The 15,114-nt window shown below is 40.8% G+C and overlaps 1 protein-coding gene across 4 annotated transcripts in view; it reads right to left on the reverse strand.

Annotated features, from left to right (window-relative positions):
* PPP1R12A (protein phosphatase 1 regulatory subunit 12A) overlaps positions 1 to 15,114 on the reverse strand; it is a 139,974-nt gene that overhangs the window by 23,093 nt on the left and 101,767 nt on the right. For 2 of the 4 annotated variants that reach the window (XM_060191361.1, XM_007525650.3), the window contains exons 10-15: positions 9,951 to 10,166; positions 8,755 to 8,849; positions 7,483 to 7,587; positions 6,498 to 6,665; positions 5,919 to 6,095; positions 1,293 to 1,383 (exon numbers count right to left, since the gene is read on the reverse strand). In XM_060191361.1, the coding sequence (XP_060047344.1) occupies positions 1,293 to 1,383; positions 5,919 to 6,095; positions 6,498 to 6,665; positions 7,483 to 7,587; positions 8,755 to 8,849; positions 9,951 to 10,166 (852 nt within the window). The remainder of the gene's footprint in view (positions 1 to 1,292; positions 1,384 to 5,918; positions 6,096 to 6,497; positions 6,666 to 7,482; positions 7,588 to 8,754; positions 8,850 to 9,950; positions 10,167 to 15,114) is intronic. The other 2 variants (XM_060191360.1, XM_060191362.1) reach the window with 2 other exon arrangements.

The raw sequence follows: 15,114 nt of genomic DNA on the forward strand, positions 1-15,114 counted from the left end.
ATATCTTAAGAAGTTATCTCTGAAATTATTTTGAAAATTAACAAAATAACAGGGGACAGAGAAGCCATATTAATATGTGTTAAGTATTCCCCAGTAGTTCAGAGAAGAGAAAGTCAATATACACAGTGCTTACATATCTGTTTTTATGACACTTTAAGAAATAATTTAGACCCTTTTAATAAGGAAACAATTTTAAAGAACAATGCTGACATCAAGAAATATAATAACCAAGTCAGAAAAAAAGTGTTAAGATCCTACTAAGTAGTTCAGGTCGTAATGTGAGTGAACTGTAAGGTCTACAAGCTCTTTAAAGTAAGGAAGGGACTACTCAAAAGGTTGTCAAAGGAACGATGAGAGGGACGAGGAGGAGAAGGAAAGGAGATGACTAGCCCAAGTGATTTTTGTCTCCTACTTGCACACTGCTATATCTAACAGACTCATTAGATCCAAACCCAAATATCATCATTCTCTAATAATTAGTAATCTCATGTATGACTGATTATAGTATCCAGAATAATAGCAAATAAAATTCATCCTATGACAGTAATCATTTTAGGAATAAAAGATATAGCAGATAAAAAACTGATAGTGCTCTCCAGAGCCCTGCCCCACTAGGGAAAGATAGAAACAGGCTGGGGGCGCAAAGCACAAGGATTGGTGTAAGGATCCCGGTTTGAGCCCTCAGCTCCCCACCTGCAGGGGGTTGCTTCACAAATGGTAAAACAGGTCTGCAGGTGTCTATTTTTCTCTCCCCCTCTCTGCCTTCCCTTCCTCTCTCTGTCCTATCCAACAACAATGATGACATCAATAATAATAATGACTACAACAATAAAACAACAAGAGCAAGAAAAGGGAATAAATATTTAAAAAATTAATAAATATTAAAAAAAGAAACAGGCTGGGGGTGTGGATTTACCTGCCAACACCCATGTCTAGCAGAGAAGCAGTTACAGAAGCCAGACCTCCCACCTTCTGCTCCCCATAAAGAATTTGGGTCCATCCTCCCAGAGGGATAAACAGGGAAGCTTCCAATGGAGGGGGATGGGACGCGGAACTCTGGTGGTGGGAACTGTGTGGAACTGCATCCCTCTTATCCCACAGTCTTGTCAATCATTATTAAATCACTAATAAAATACTGATGGTGTAACCTTATACATAAAAGGCTATGGAGGGTTTACTAAGGCAACTTTTACCTTTTCAGATTTACATTATATACTGGTATGCACAATTTTTATAGAAACAGAAAAGGCAATACATTTTGAAATTTCACACATTATACACAACAGACATACCTGTGTCGATCTTCTCGACTGTCTTGCTTGCCTGGATCTTGCTTTTCTTTGGGATTCAGACTCTTCATCTCTAACAGGAGTGAGGTATGATCTATAATAGTAAGTACAATGTATTAGCTGGAGAAACAGTACCTGTGAATGCAATTACATACGGATGTGTGAATAACACACACAAGCTTGGCACTTTAACGGGCTATAAGAGTGTTCAGGGCCAGGGAGACAGCTCACCAAGCAAGGCCTGGCCCAGGTGCAAATCACATGGAAGGAGCTATAGCACTCAGGAGGTTTTGCTGAGATGGTCTCTGCCTCTCTCTCTTCTCCCCCCTCAAAAAGAGGCCCAGAGTAGGAAAATCATGTATTCAAAGGACCCCAGCTCTTCAAAAGAAAAAATAAATAAACAAGAGTGTTCAGAACACAGCTACACTTGGTCTGAAACTCAATTAATGCAATAATATCATAATTTCTTTTTAGATGAGAACTACTCATATTACCATACAACTTTTCTCAGGGTCTCCAAAACAACAGGTTTTTTTTTTGCTTCCTCAATTATGTAATAGACTTCCTCTAGACGCTTGTAACTATCAGGCATGAAAGGCAATATTCTGCTATGGGAACACTGATTAGCAAGCAGCACTGTCTAACATTCTTGACAGTGTGCATTTATTAAATATTTATTTATTCTCTTTTGTTGCCCTTGTTGTTTTTGTTGTTGTAGTTACTATTGTTGTTGATGTTGTCGTTGTTGGATAGGACAGAGAGAAATGGAGAGAGTAGGGGAAGACTGAGAGGGGGCTAGAAAGACACCTGCAGACCCGCTTCACCGCCTGTGAAGCGACTCCCCTGCAGGTGGGGAGCTGGAGCCTGGAACCGGGATCCTTACGCGGGTCCTTGAGCTTTGTACCACGTGTGCTTAACCCACTGCGCTACCGCCCGACTCCCTAACACTGTGCATTTATTACTGGCGATTTTAGCAGACATCATACCTTGGTTCACAATGAACTCTATTTGTATGCTCATAAAAAACTTCAAAATTTATTCTAATTTATTCCCCCCATGTACTTTAATGTCCTAAGCTCATCTTAAAACTCCTTAGCTTTCGCAAAACTCTCTAGTTTCCACTCATCCCTCTCTTTTCTTTCTCTATCCATCCATCCATCCACTCAAATTTACCTTTCTTACCTGATATTGTTTTAAAAATATCTATTCATTATCTTTTATTTGACAGGATGGAAAAGATCAAGAGGGCAAAGAGAACTAGCGGAAAGATCTCTGCAGCACTATTTTAGTGCTCATGAAGCTCTTCCTTTCCATGCAGGAGCTGGGGGCTCAGAAATGGGTCCTTGAACATGGTTCCTTCTACACCATTAAAGATAAAAAAAAAAAAAAAAAAAAAGGTCTTTCTAAAGCTAGAATAATTCATTATTTATTTCATACTGTTCAAGTCACACTATGCTCTCATTTTTTTTTTTTTCCATCAGGGGTTTGGTTCTTTCTTTCTTATTTTATTTTATTATTTTATTTTTTTAACCAGAGCACTGTTCAGCTCTGGCTTATGGTGGTGTAGGGGACTGAACCTGGGACTTTGGAGCTTCAGGCATGAGAGTCTGTTTGTATAACCTTTATGCCTATCTCCCCTCCGCTTTCTTTCTCTCTCTCTCTTTTTCTTTCTTTGACAAAGAAAACAATTTATATTATCTAGAACTGCTTAACTGCTTTAAGCCCAAAGTCAGAATTGAATCTTTACAAATTTGAAACATTAAATGCTTAGGCTAGAGAAATATATACTCAGACTGAAATGAAGGTAGTTAGAGAACTTGAAATATTGAGTGTATTTTGCCCTGGCATGTTGAATCAGTAGTGACTTCTAAGAGTGTAAGTTAATAGGAGTATCAAAGTGTCTCCTCACATGCCCTCCTATGGTGAAATTGAAAGCCCCCCCACTTTACTTTGGTGAGATACACCAAACTGAGTCCAAGGACTACACTGTGTTGCCCTTAATGTTCCTCCTCTTTTTTTTTTTTTGCTCTACTTTTTTGGATAAGACAGAAACTGAAAGGAGAGTGAGAGAGAGAGAGAGAGAGAGAGAGAGAGAGAGAGAGAGAGAGAGATAGCAGCATGCTAGCAGCACTTCATGGGCTGCTCTGCAGGTAAACATGAGCACAAAGTACTGGAATTCGATCCTTTCTATCTGAGTGCTGCTGAACTCTGCCTGCTGGTGCAGCTGGGGATTGAACTCGGAGCTCTAGTTCCTCAGGTGTGGGACTTTCTGCCCCATCTTCCATTGCCACCTTCCTCATTACATCTCATGTGATTATACCAAACCTGTATTTACTTCTAACTGTATTAACGAGCAAAAGTGGTAGAGAGGGCACCAGAGCGTCCGTCTAGTAGATGCAGGGCTGGAGAGTAAACACAGGAGCTCATGCTGGCAAATCCTGTGCCTGTCCACTGAACCGTCACTGCCCTGGAACACGAGGCCTCTCCCCTCTGACTACATACAGAATAGAATAGACAGGCCTCTCCCCTCTGATTATATACAGAATAGAATTTTGCTTCATAGTAGTCTTGCTCACTTTCTGCTTTTGGTGCAATGCAAAGGTTGTCACTTTTAAAGTCAGACTTACTTTTTTTTTTTAATATATATATTTAAATATTTACTTACACCCTTTTGTTGCCTTTGTTGTTTTTGTATTGTTGTAGTTATTATTGTTGTTGTCATTGTTGGATAGGACAGAGAGAAATGGAGAGAGGAAGGGAAGACAGAGAGGGAGAGAAAGATAGACACCTGCAGACCTGCTTCACCGCTTGTGAAGCAACTCCCGTACAGGTTGGGAGCCGAGGACTGGAACAGGAATCCTTATGCCAGTCCTTGCGCTTTGCGCCACATGCGCTTAACCCGCTGCACTACCGCCTGACTCCCCAGGCTTACTCTTTTAATGAGTACAAATTACTGTCTGCATGCATCTTAGTCCACTGCCATTTACCAGCTAAAATGTTTATTTACACTATTCATATTCTGGTAAGTCAATCAAATTATACTGGAAAAAAAAATCAATCCTGTTATAAATCCTCATCTCTGCCTGATCAAGGAAGGCAGAAAAATTCAAGGAGGGCGTAGGAGCTAATAGTGTACACAGTGTATCTACATGTTTCCCTAAAGTACACGTGATAAGTACAATACATATCTATGTATGCAAAGGTATGACTACATGTACTGACTTATGTTTCTCATCCACGATATATTATTAAGTCAAGATAGAAATATTTCCGGGACAATTTTTTCAACCATACACATTTGGAAACCCTTGATGAAATTTAATTAAAAGACGAACAAAAAAGGGCAACAATGTATTCAAAACTGCAAACGATTATTAGACACAAAGCAAAACACAAGCATTTATATTACTGGCAAGCATCATTGTAACAAGGTGACACAAACAAAATGTCTATCATTGTGGAGCAGGAAAAATGTCAGTAGACACGTTTTGCTTCTTGTGCTAGTAGACTCTAGCTCTATCATAGCATTATCTTCAAATACTTAATTTTAGTAAGTTTCTTTTCACGATTATGACTCCATACAAACTGGTAGCAGCAGAGAGAAGTGAGCAAGCAGTGCTTATATTTAAGCACGGGGAAAAAAAAATGTACACAGTGGGGAGCTGGGCAGTAGCGCAGCGGGTTAAGCCCACATGGCGCAAAGCGCAAGGACCAGAATAAGGATCCCAGTTCAAGCCCCCAGCTCCCCATTTGCAGGGGAGTCGCTTCACAGGCGGTGAAGCAGGTCTGTAGGTGTCTGTCTTTCTCTTTCTCTCCCCCCTCTCCATTTCTCTCTGTCCTATCTAATGATGATGACATCAATAACAAAAAAAAAAAAAAAAAAACAAGGGCAACAAAAGGGAAAATAAATTAAAAAAATTAAATGTACACAGTGACCAGGCTGTGGCTCACCTCATAAAACAAATATGTGGTCATGTGCTAGGAACAGGGAATTGTGCCTGGTCCCTGCTTACAAAGAGGTAGCTTCACAAGCGGCAGGTGTTACTCCCTTTCTCCTACTGACTACCAGAAAAGAAGAGAAGAGAAGGAAAAGAAAAGGAGAAAAAAAAAAAAAAAGGCCTGCAAGTTGGCTCATTTGGAGGGGCCTACTTTACCATGTGTACAACCCAGGGTTTAGCCCTGTCCTCATAAAATACAGGAACCTGGGCCTCCTGTAGTGTTTCTCCACCCCCCCCCCCCCCCCGTGTCTGTCTCAGAAAGCTAACTAGAGGTGGTGAAGTCCCAGCAAAAAAAAAAAAAGTACACAAAATCCTTTCCTCACCAAGAAAATCTCAAAATGAAATTCCCCCAAATAACAACAACCATAACAAAACAAAACAAAACAAAAATCTTAACACCCATCAAGTTTCATAGTAATGGGAGGAAACAATAAGAATGAAAAAGTTTGTCATGTGACCTCTATTGGCTAAGTCATATCAGTTTACACAGCTCTGAGCTGAGAGTTTTTCCATGTATCACCTTACTGAAGTGATGGCCACCAATTAATCAAGATTAAACACACGTAACAGAGCAGACAGTTTTCATCACGGGGCAAGGGATACGGGCAGTCCGGCCAGGACCTTTACACACCTGCGTCTCTCCCTGACCTCTGACGTAGAGGAGACAGTGCCGGCAGTAGTAGTAGTCAGGGTTGTGGTAGAGGCCGCAGCGTTTACAACAGTTGGAGCAACGGGAATGGTCACTGCCGTGGGGACACTGTCCTTTTCCTTCTCAGTACTATCCTCAGCCCACAAACGATTTGAGGTACTACAGCGCCATAAGCAGCAACACAAAAAGAGAAAAGGAGAACAGCTAAACAAAGAAAGCACCTTCTAGCAGCTGGAAACATGACAACAGGGATGGATTTTTTAAAAACACAAGGAGAGACATTGTTTGAACTACGGATCAAAAAAAAAAAAAAAAAAAGCTCACCCAGAGCCATCAGAAAGAACTGTAAAATTTTAAGCTGCGAAATAATAATTCGGGAACTTAAATTTTTCCCGGACATGCATAATTGTCTCTTGGGGAACCAATTTTTGCACAGATGTTAATTTTAACACGGAAAGAGTGGGGAAAAAAACCCAGAGCCCCACAATCTCCTAAACAAGAAGGCATGCACACACAGAAGCGCACAGCAGGCCTGGACACAGAAGGTTCTCAGCGACTCACCTGCTTTGTGTGCCTGCTGAGGAAGAGCCCGCTGCAATCTTTGTAGGAGTGCTTGAGCTGGGGAGCAGGCTTTTCTGAAGCCCAGCTGCAGAGGTAACTGTTGGTGTTGATGTGGTGCTTGGAACACTAGAACTAATCAAATCATCTTGTCTTCTACCAAAGGAGTAACTAAAGGAAAGAGTCATATCTATAGAGGATGTGTTTGTATGTGAGTCTATAGTCAATGTCTATACTTTACACAGAGTCACACGGCTGGGAAAAACCTATGAAGCTGTGTTCCTAAATACACCACCAGCTCCAGCACCAAGAGTTGCATCTACAACTTGCTGGAGTCTAGATAGAGCACTAATTTGGTAGTGTATCATTTAACTGCCTACCCTGCTTTCTCAGCAAAATTTATGATTCGACCTGAAACTTCCCATGCCTAGGATTATTTCAGACTGTAAGAGTCTGGGTCAGGAAAAACAGTGGTTTGATTTTACTAAGAGAAATTTACAATTTTGTTATTTTGTTATTCCTAGACAAAATTGTATTCAATGATGAGAAATGATTTTTGGCTATTTTACACTCATTCATCTTTTATGCTCCTTTTTGGTTCTATATAGCAGAGAGATGGCTTGTATCCCCAAACCCCTTGCCTCCAGGATGTCATTAGCAACATCCCAATGTAAAGCATTTCACAGCTCTGAGATCAAGAGATGCACAGACTTCTGGGTCACCCAATATTGAGCAGATACAGTTTAAGAAGTGGATATATTTCACAGTATATCCAAATTAATTAAATATAGAAGAGGGAGGCAAAAAGTAGGAGCAACTTTTCACTTCTAATAAATAGTGCCTTTATATAAACAAGTCTATAAACAAGAAAGCATAGTTGCACAGTAAAGATACCTATTTTCTTTTAAGATACTCTACTGAAAGCTCCAAGCTGTCTTATATATTTATGAAAGTATACATGAAAGCTACTTAAGAACTGCATCATTACCTTCTGTGGTAAGTTGAGCCTTCATTGACTGAACTATTCTTTTTGAGGTCATCTTCCCATTTCCTTCTTGTGTAAGAACTACTTGTTCGCAAACTTAAAGAGTCTCTGTGAAAAGAAAATCCTTCAGATTCTGGTAGGTAATTTTAGAATGGGGTTAATAAACTGTACAATGATAAACATTAGTCGAAATAGAAATGGAATATCTGGGAATTTCAAAGTCTATAGCATGAGGAGGAGACATAGTTACCAGAACCTCAGCAGACCCAGACTGTGGAGTGCTACATACCGGGGAACATTCTTACCCTGTCAACCCTGTCAAGTCTACTCCATGTAATATTACACACCGATGAAGATACATGTTAATATATGACTTGTATGAAACGTCAGGTTAAAAAAAGACACAAAAAGGGGTCCAGGTACTGGAGAACCTGGTTAAGCACACACATTATAGTGTGCAAGGACTGGGTCCTCACCTGTAGGGGGAAAGCTTCACAAGTGGTGAAGCAGGGCTGCAGGTATCTGTGTCCCTCTCAATTTCTCTGTCTCTATCTAATAAATAAAAATTTAAAAAGACACAAAAATATAAGCGTTGGAACACAACCATAATTATATCTAAAGGATTTTAAGCTGGGGGCTAGGCAGTAGCATGCCTGCTAACAGGCCGGGTTTGAGCCCCTGCTCTCCACCTGATCTGCAGTGGGGAGGCTTCAGGAGTGGTGAAGCAGGTCTGCAGGGGTTTCTCTTTTGCTCTGTCCCCTCTGTTTCTTTCTGTCCTATCTAATAAAAGGAAGGAAGGAAAGGAAAAAGGGAAAAAAAGAAAAGGAAATAATGGCCACCAGGAGCAGTGGATTCCTAGTGCCAGCACTGAGCTCCAGCATCAACCCGTTGGCAAAAAAAAATCCCAAAAAACAAAAAACTTAAGCTTCATTTTCATTTGATGAAAAACAGGACAAAGTGACTGCAGTGCTGAAGGGCCTGTCTCCCTCTTCATTGCTCCGAGCGCTCCGGAGGCAGGTCTGAGTCTGTGCTCTCCTCTGCCACCCACATCCTTTCACTGTCTCAGTCGGGGTGCCTTTTCGGGGGTTCATTTTATGAACACGTCTAGTGTGTTCTATCCAGTATGAAGGACTTGGATGTTTTTGCAGGAATGCCTTCCACCTCTCAGCGTGATCCATATTCCAAACAGTGGCAACAATGCTCATGGATCAATTTCCAAGTTAGGCAGTACTATTCAATATTTTGCAGTACAGAAAGCAAATGAAATGGACACACCTGTTTTCTTTTTCTTCAATGTCAGACGTGCTGGCCAGCCGTCTTGGTATTGTAGGGGCGACATAGGCGAGGCGAGTTCCTTTGCTATCTTTTTCCTATGTAACAGAGGGGAAAGCGGATGCCAGTATGTGCATGGTGACAGATTGCCATCAAAAATCCTTCACATTTAATGCCTTTTCCTAACATTCTGTAAGAAATTACTTTAGCTAAAATATACTAAACTTCAGAGGGGGAAAAAAAAAACTCAATATAATTAATTCACCTGTAATCTTGCTATTTTATGCTTTAAAATATAATACTGTAATATTGAAAACAAAAAATAATCATCAAATCTAGTTGAGCAATGAAGAGACAATGGTATCTGATATATTTGCACAAAGCACTTGGGGAAAAAAAAGGCTGTGTGTGTGTGTGTGTGTGTGTGTGTGTACACATACAAACAAAAGAAATTCCATTTCTGGATTTCTGAGATACTGAAACAAGCCTAAATAAAGAAAACCATTTAGATAGGGAAAGTAAAAGAAGGCCAAGCACTGGGGGGGGGGGGGGGGAATCCCAAAACATCTATATCACTGAATGAATTGTAGTACAGTCTATCTGATGCTATTGTACACTGCCTATTGAAATATACTCAGTAAAATTATTCACTAAGATAAAGGTGCTTACGATATACCAGAGGACTGGAGAGATATCATAATGGTTATGCAAAAAACCTGAGGCAGCAAAGGTCCCAGGTTCAACCCCCAACACAACAAGACAGAACTGAGCAGCACTCTGGCAAAACAACAACAAAACAATAAAACAAACAAACAAACACCTTCCCCCAAACAATCAGACCCAACAGTAGTTAAAGAAACTACAGGCACTGGGTAAACAGATCTTCTATGGAGCACCTTTCTGCATAAAGTGCTCCTAATCTTTAGAGGCTGTGACACAGCTTCCCGGCTGCGTTCTCAGCCACGGCGAGGTGTTCCTCTATTCGGGTCTCAACATTTTCTTCTGGGTGAGTGCTTCCTCTGCTTTCCCATGCACAGAATCCAATAGAGATGTGTGTTCAGGAGCGGTGTATTTGCACTGTGTGACGTGACTACGTCACAACGAAAGTCAATACAGGGCAGAGCATTTGAGATTGCTGCGGGTTCTGAAAAACCAATCGTTAACAGGTTTTATAGACATCCAGTTGTGAAATAGATTACCTTTTCTTTGTTATCCAAAGAGGAGGAAAGCCTGGGGCTTGATGCAGAACGCATGACACCTGTCATGTCTTTTTCTTTCTGTGCCTCTTTAGATGCTGTGATTTCGGCCAGTGCGCCGTAACTGCCAGTCTTTCTGAGTCCTAACCTCCATGATGCAGGAGACTCATCTTTCCTCTCTTCTTCTTTGGGAGAAATTTTAGTAGTGGAGGTCGGAAACTGTTTGATTTTTATATTTCAAGCAAAAAAAAAAAAAAAAAAAAGAAAGAAAAAAGAAAAAAGAAAAAGAAAGAAAGAAAAAGAATCATCAAAAACGACCTGTTTTTTAAGCTGGAAATGAAAAGTTTACAGACGACATGTCTATAGTCATAGTTAATGGTTGCAGGAGAAAACACTTTTAGGTTAATGTCTTAGTAAAAAATGCAAAGATCTGAAAGGAATGAACTACCTTTCTACATTAGGTTAAGAAAACACTGCACGCTTTATAGAAAACAGAAACATGATGATGCAGATATAGAGGACAGTAATGAGCACGAGACAGGAACTTAGAAACATGCATGTTTGGAGCCAGTACTTGTATTAGACTTGTTATGCTGTCACCTAGTATAAACCCTTGCACACAGCCATGCCTCACCATAGATGTTTCGCCCTTACTGGGCACAAGAACAATGCCAGTTTTGCGCAAGCCCTGCCTCCATGATGCAGGATCTATTGATTCCACGATAGGCATGAGAGCAGCAATGAAATCATACTGAAGCCAATTAAAATCAGACAGGTAAAGAGATCAAGATTGAAAGCATGAAAACAGAAAAGGGAAGTTAAGAGCAAAAGAAATAAAAATCCCACTTTTCCTTTCTTTAAAGAATCAAAAAAAATTTTAAAAATATTAATTTTCCCTTTTGTTGCCCTTGTTTTTTATTGTTGTTGTAGTTATTATTGTTGTTGTTATTGATGTCGTCATTGTTGGATAGGACAGAGAGAAATGGAGAGAGGAGGGGAAGACAGAGAGGGGGAGAGAAAGACAGACACCTGCAGACCTGCTTCACCGCCTGTGAAGCGACTCCCCTGCAGGTGGAATCCGGGGCTCGAACCAGGATCCTTCCGCCGGTCCTTGCACTTTGCGCCACCGCCCGACTCCCTAAATTTTTATTTATTTATTCCTTTTTGTTGCCCTTGTTGTTTTATTGTTGTAGTTATTGTTGTTGTTGTTGGATAGGACAGAGAGAAATGAGAGAGGAGGGGAAGACAGAGAGGGGGAGAGAAAGACAGACACCTGCAGACCTATTTCACTGCCTGTGAAGCGACTCCCCTGCAGATGGGGAACCGGGGCTCGAACTGGGATCCTTACGCCTGTCCTTGGGCTTTGCCCCACCTGTGCTTTACCTGCTGTGCTACTGCCCGATTCCCCTTTTCTTTTCTTTTCCCGAGCTTTATGATAAATTAACATCCAGCAACTGGGCAGTCATTGAAAAGTCACAGGGAAAAGAAGAGGTTTAACACAAGAGAATGTGAAAACCTGACTAACTTCTAAAGCAGTTAAAGGCACAGAGCAGATGCTGGGGATTGTGTGAGGGAACCAGCTACTTCAAGAGAACCAGGTTTTTATTGATTTATGTACTTTGGTTAAAAATTAAAGGCACATAATCATCACAAAGCATTTTCTACCTATAGTATTTTATCCAGTCATAACTGAGTCTTAAATTGACAGTTTTTTGTAGCAAATAAAACTGAAAAAATAATTTTTGTACAGATAGTTATCCCCTAGAGCCCTGAAAATGGAACAGCTATTTAGTTCAATCTACTTCGAAGTTTAAATATTCACTGCAGTTAAATACAGACAGGCAGACACAGCAGCTAACCAGCTGTGGCAAGAACTTGATCATTTTTCAAAGTATTTTATGCTTCTTGTCCAAGTCTGACATAAACATCGCATTACTAGAGTTATTTTTTACACTAAACATTTATACTATGTAAATATAAAAGTATTTATCACTACTAATGTCACATTACAATCACACTATGTGTTTAAGTATACACGACACCAGAAATTACTTCCTGGGGGGGGGAACTTATAAGATAGTTCTAGTACTTCCAGGAATTAATTCCCATCAAAGGGGCTTACAAAAGACACAAGATGTAAGTGCATGTTCTAGTTTCTGGAATGTGCACAGGAGCAGGACAGAACACCACAGTAATATGGAAGGGTCCCGGAGAACAGTGACATCTGTTGGGCACGAAACAACACAAACTACCATTAACAACCTGTTGGACCCAAGTAATCAGTAAGTGAAACAAACAGGCATTTATTTTAGTCATGTGGTAGGTACTGTGGGAAACATTAGTAAAATACTAGGGGCTCGCACTGACAAAGAGTTTGGGTGCCTTGTAAGATTTTAAGTAATAATAGACACGGAAATATTTCTGGGTTTAATGTCACAGAACTCTAGAACAGAGCAGGCAAAAGGCCAGACCATAAATTTTATATAGGGGTTGCGGACCAGAGACTTTCTGTTGGGTTCACTCCTCAATGATATTGTGATATACTAGCAATCACAGGTGAGACAGAAGTGAATGAGTGCAACTGTGTTCCAATAAACACTTATTAGGGATACTGAATGTCTCGGGGCCAGGCAGCGGCGCACCTGGTTAAGCGCACAAATCACAGTGCACAAGGACCTGGGTTCACGCCCCCGGCCCCCCACCTGTAGGGGCAAAGCTTCATGAGTGGTAAAGCAGGGCTGCAGGTGTCTCTCTCCCTCTCTACCTCTTCCTTCACCTCTCAGTTTCTCTGTCTCTACCCAATAATAAGTAAAATAGAAAAGATTTAAAAAAATGAAATGTCTCCAATACTTCTTTCTCTTTACACCCCCCTTTTCCACCACTTAAAAATGTTGAAAGCATATTATTAACTCATGGGCTTCACAAAAACAGGCAGTGGGCCAACACTGGTCTATAGACCAGAGCTTGTCAAGCCTTCTTCTAGAACCTCCCCAAATGTCACTCCTCTGTGATGAAACTGAGGGCAAATACTACAATAATACTTATACACCACGACTGAGGCTGACTTCTAACAGACATCTGCCAGTGCCAGGCCCCAAACTAAGTGTGCCACTGTAGATATTGTTTTGCTTGCTTTCAGTTTTGTTATCTTTTATTTGGCAGAACAGAGAGAAATTGAGAGGGGAAGGAGAGAGACAGATAAGACATCTGCAGACCTGCTTCGCCTCTTGTCAAGTGACCATGCTGCAGGTGGGGAGCCGGGGGTTTGAACCTGGGTCCTTGTGCAGGTCCTTGCTCTCAGTACTAGGTGCACTTAACCGGTGTGCCACTGCCCGGCTCCCTGCCCTGGATTTTTTGACAGGACATTATCTTGTTTTTACTACTCTTTTGACATTCTCTTTTCTTGGTCTTTTTATTCCTAGTAACTTTCTCTTGCAACACAAGCACTTCAGGCATGTCTTCTTGCCTCTTTCATCTTCTCTTTCCATTTTCTATCCCTTAGAGTGGGAAGTGGAGTCTTGAGCTAACAACTAATATTACAGTTAGCTTATTTTCAAAGTTGTTAAACTGAGCTAAGCATGACTTAGAAGTCCCTGTCCTGAATTTCTATTTATTTGCAGAATGACCTACTTAGAACAAATTATAATCTGGAACTAGAACTAGAACTGAACATGTGTAATAGAAAACATCTTTACCTTACTCACTCTCAGTTCCCTACTTGTTAGAGGCACCAACACTCTTTCCAATCCCCAGTGTTTACAATTTCCTAGTCATGGGGGCTGGGTGATAGCGTACCTGGTTGAGTGTACACATCATCATGCGGAAGGACCCGGGTTCAAGTCGCCACTCCCCACCTGCAAGGGGGATGCTTCACCATCGGTAAAGCAGATCTGCAGGTGTTTCCTTTCTAAATTTCTCTCTGTCCTATCACGTCAAATGAAAGAGGAAGGAGAAAGAGGAGGAGGAGGAGGAGGAGGAGGAGGAGGAGGAGGAGGAGGAGGAGGAGGAGGAGGAGGAGGAGGAGGAGGAGGAGGAGAAGAACCAAAAGGGAAAAAATGGCCGATGAAGCAGTGGATTCGTCATGCAGGTACGTAACTGGCAAAAACCAAAGCAAATCAAAAACACTCGGTAGTCATGTTACCAAGTTCTGTTATCTCTCTCCATCTGTAAATTAGGAGTCATGTCTCTTAAGTCTCCTCCTTTCAAGAATGCTGCCAATTGTTCATAGTCTCATCCACCTGGGCGACTTCAATGGCTTCCTATTATGTCTTCTCTCAACTAGCCTCTCTCTCACTCAAATACACCCTGTTCACTGATGCCACAAATACCTTAGACATAACCCTTTCGTGGTTGAGTTCCAGTCTCTTCTAAATTCATTCAAATTCTTAAATCGCTAAGGCAGACATTAAGAAATGCACAGTCTGGATCAACTTTTCCTGTTTGACTAGAGAATTCATTTTCTAGCAAAAATGCTCCACACTGTTGCCATTTTGTTTATAACGGATTTCTCCTTTCCCTTTCAACATCCTTCTGTTAGTTGAAATGCTACCTACCCATTGCACAAGATCTATCTCAAAAGTTCTAATTCTATTATCACAAATTAAATGCATTTACAAATTAACAATTCACTTGAGTGGCATAGGAACCCTGTTGTTGGGTGTACTGAGTTGTATACACATATACACACACATGTGAAGCTATTCTCACAAAGTCACAGAATACTGCAAAACAATCAATTTCAAAAAAGGGAAGAAAACCAATTATCTGAGAAAAATTGTAACCACTGGGCCTCTAATTCACAGGAAACATCTTGAAATAAACTTTTAACACTACAATTATGCAAAATCAAAACTAAACATATGAACAGATTATTTTATAGTACTTTTGCTATGTATAGTTTTTGTTTAAGTATCTTTTTTAATTTATTGGAGACAGAAACTATGAGGTAGGGGGAAAGAGAGAGGCTGACAGCTACAGTACTGCTTCACCACTTGTGAAGCTTTCCTGCTGGAGGTAGGAACTGGGGGCTTGAACCTGGGTCTCTATGTATATGTGACATTTGGATGTGCCACCATCCAGTCCCCTTTAGTAACAGCCTTCAAGAGTCACACTGTTTTGACAAGACAACCCATTAAAAATAATAAATAATAAACTGCTCAACCCATTA

This window comes from Erinaceus europaeus, chromosome 5 (assembly GCF_950295315.1).
Source record: "Erinaceus europaeus chromosome 5, mEriEur2.1, whole genome shotgun sequence".
In the NCBI taxonomy this organism is placed as follows: Eukaryota; Metazoa; Chordata; class Mammalia; order Eulipotyphla; family Erinaceidae; genus Erinaceus; species Erinaceus europaeus.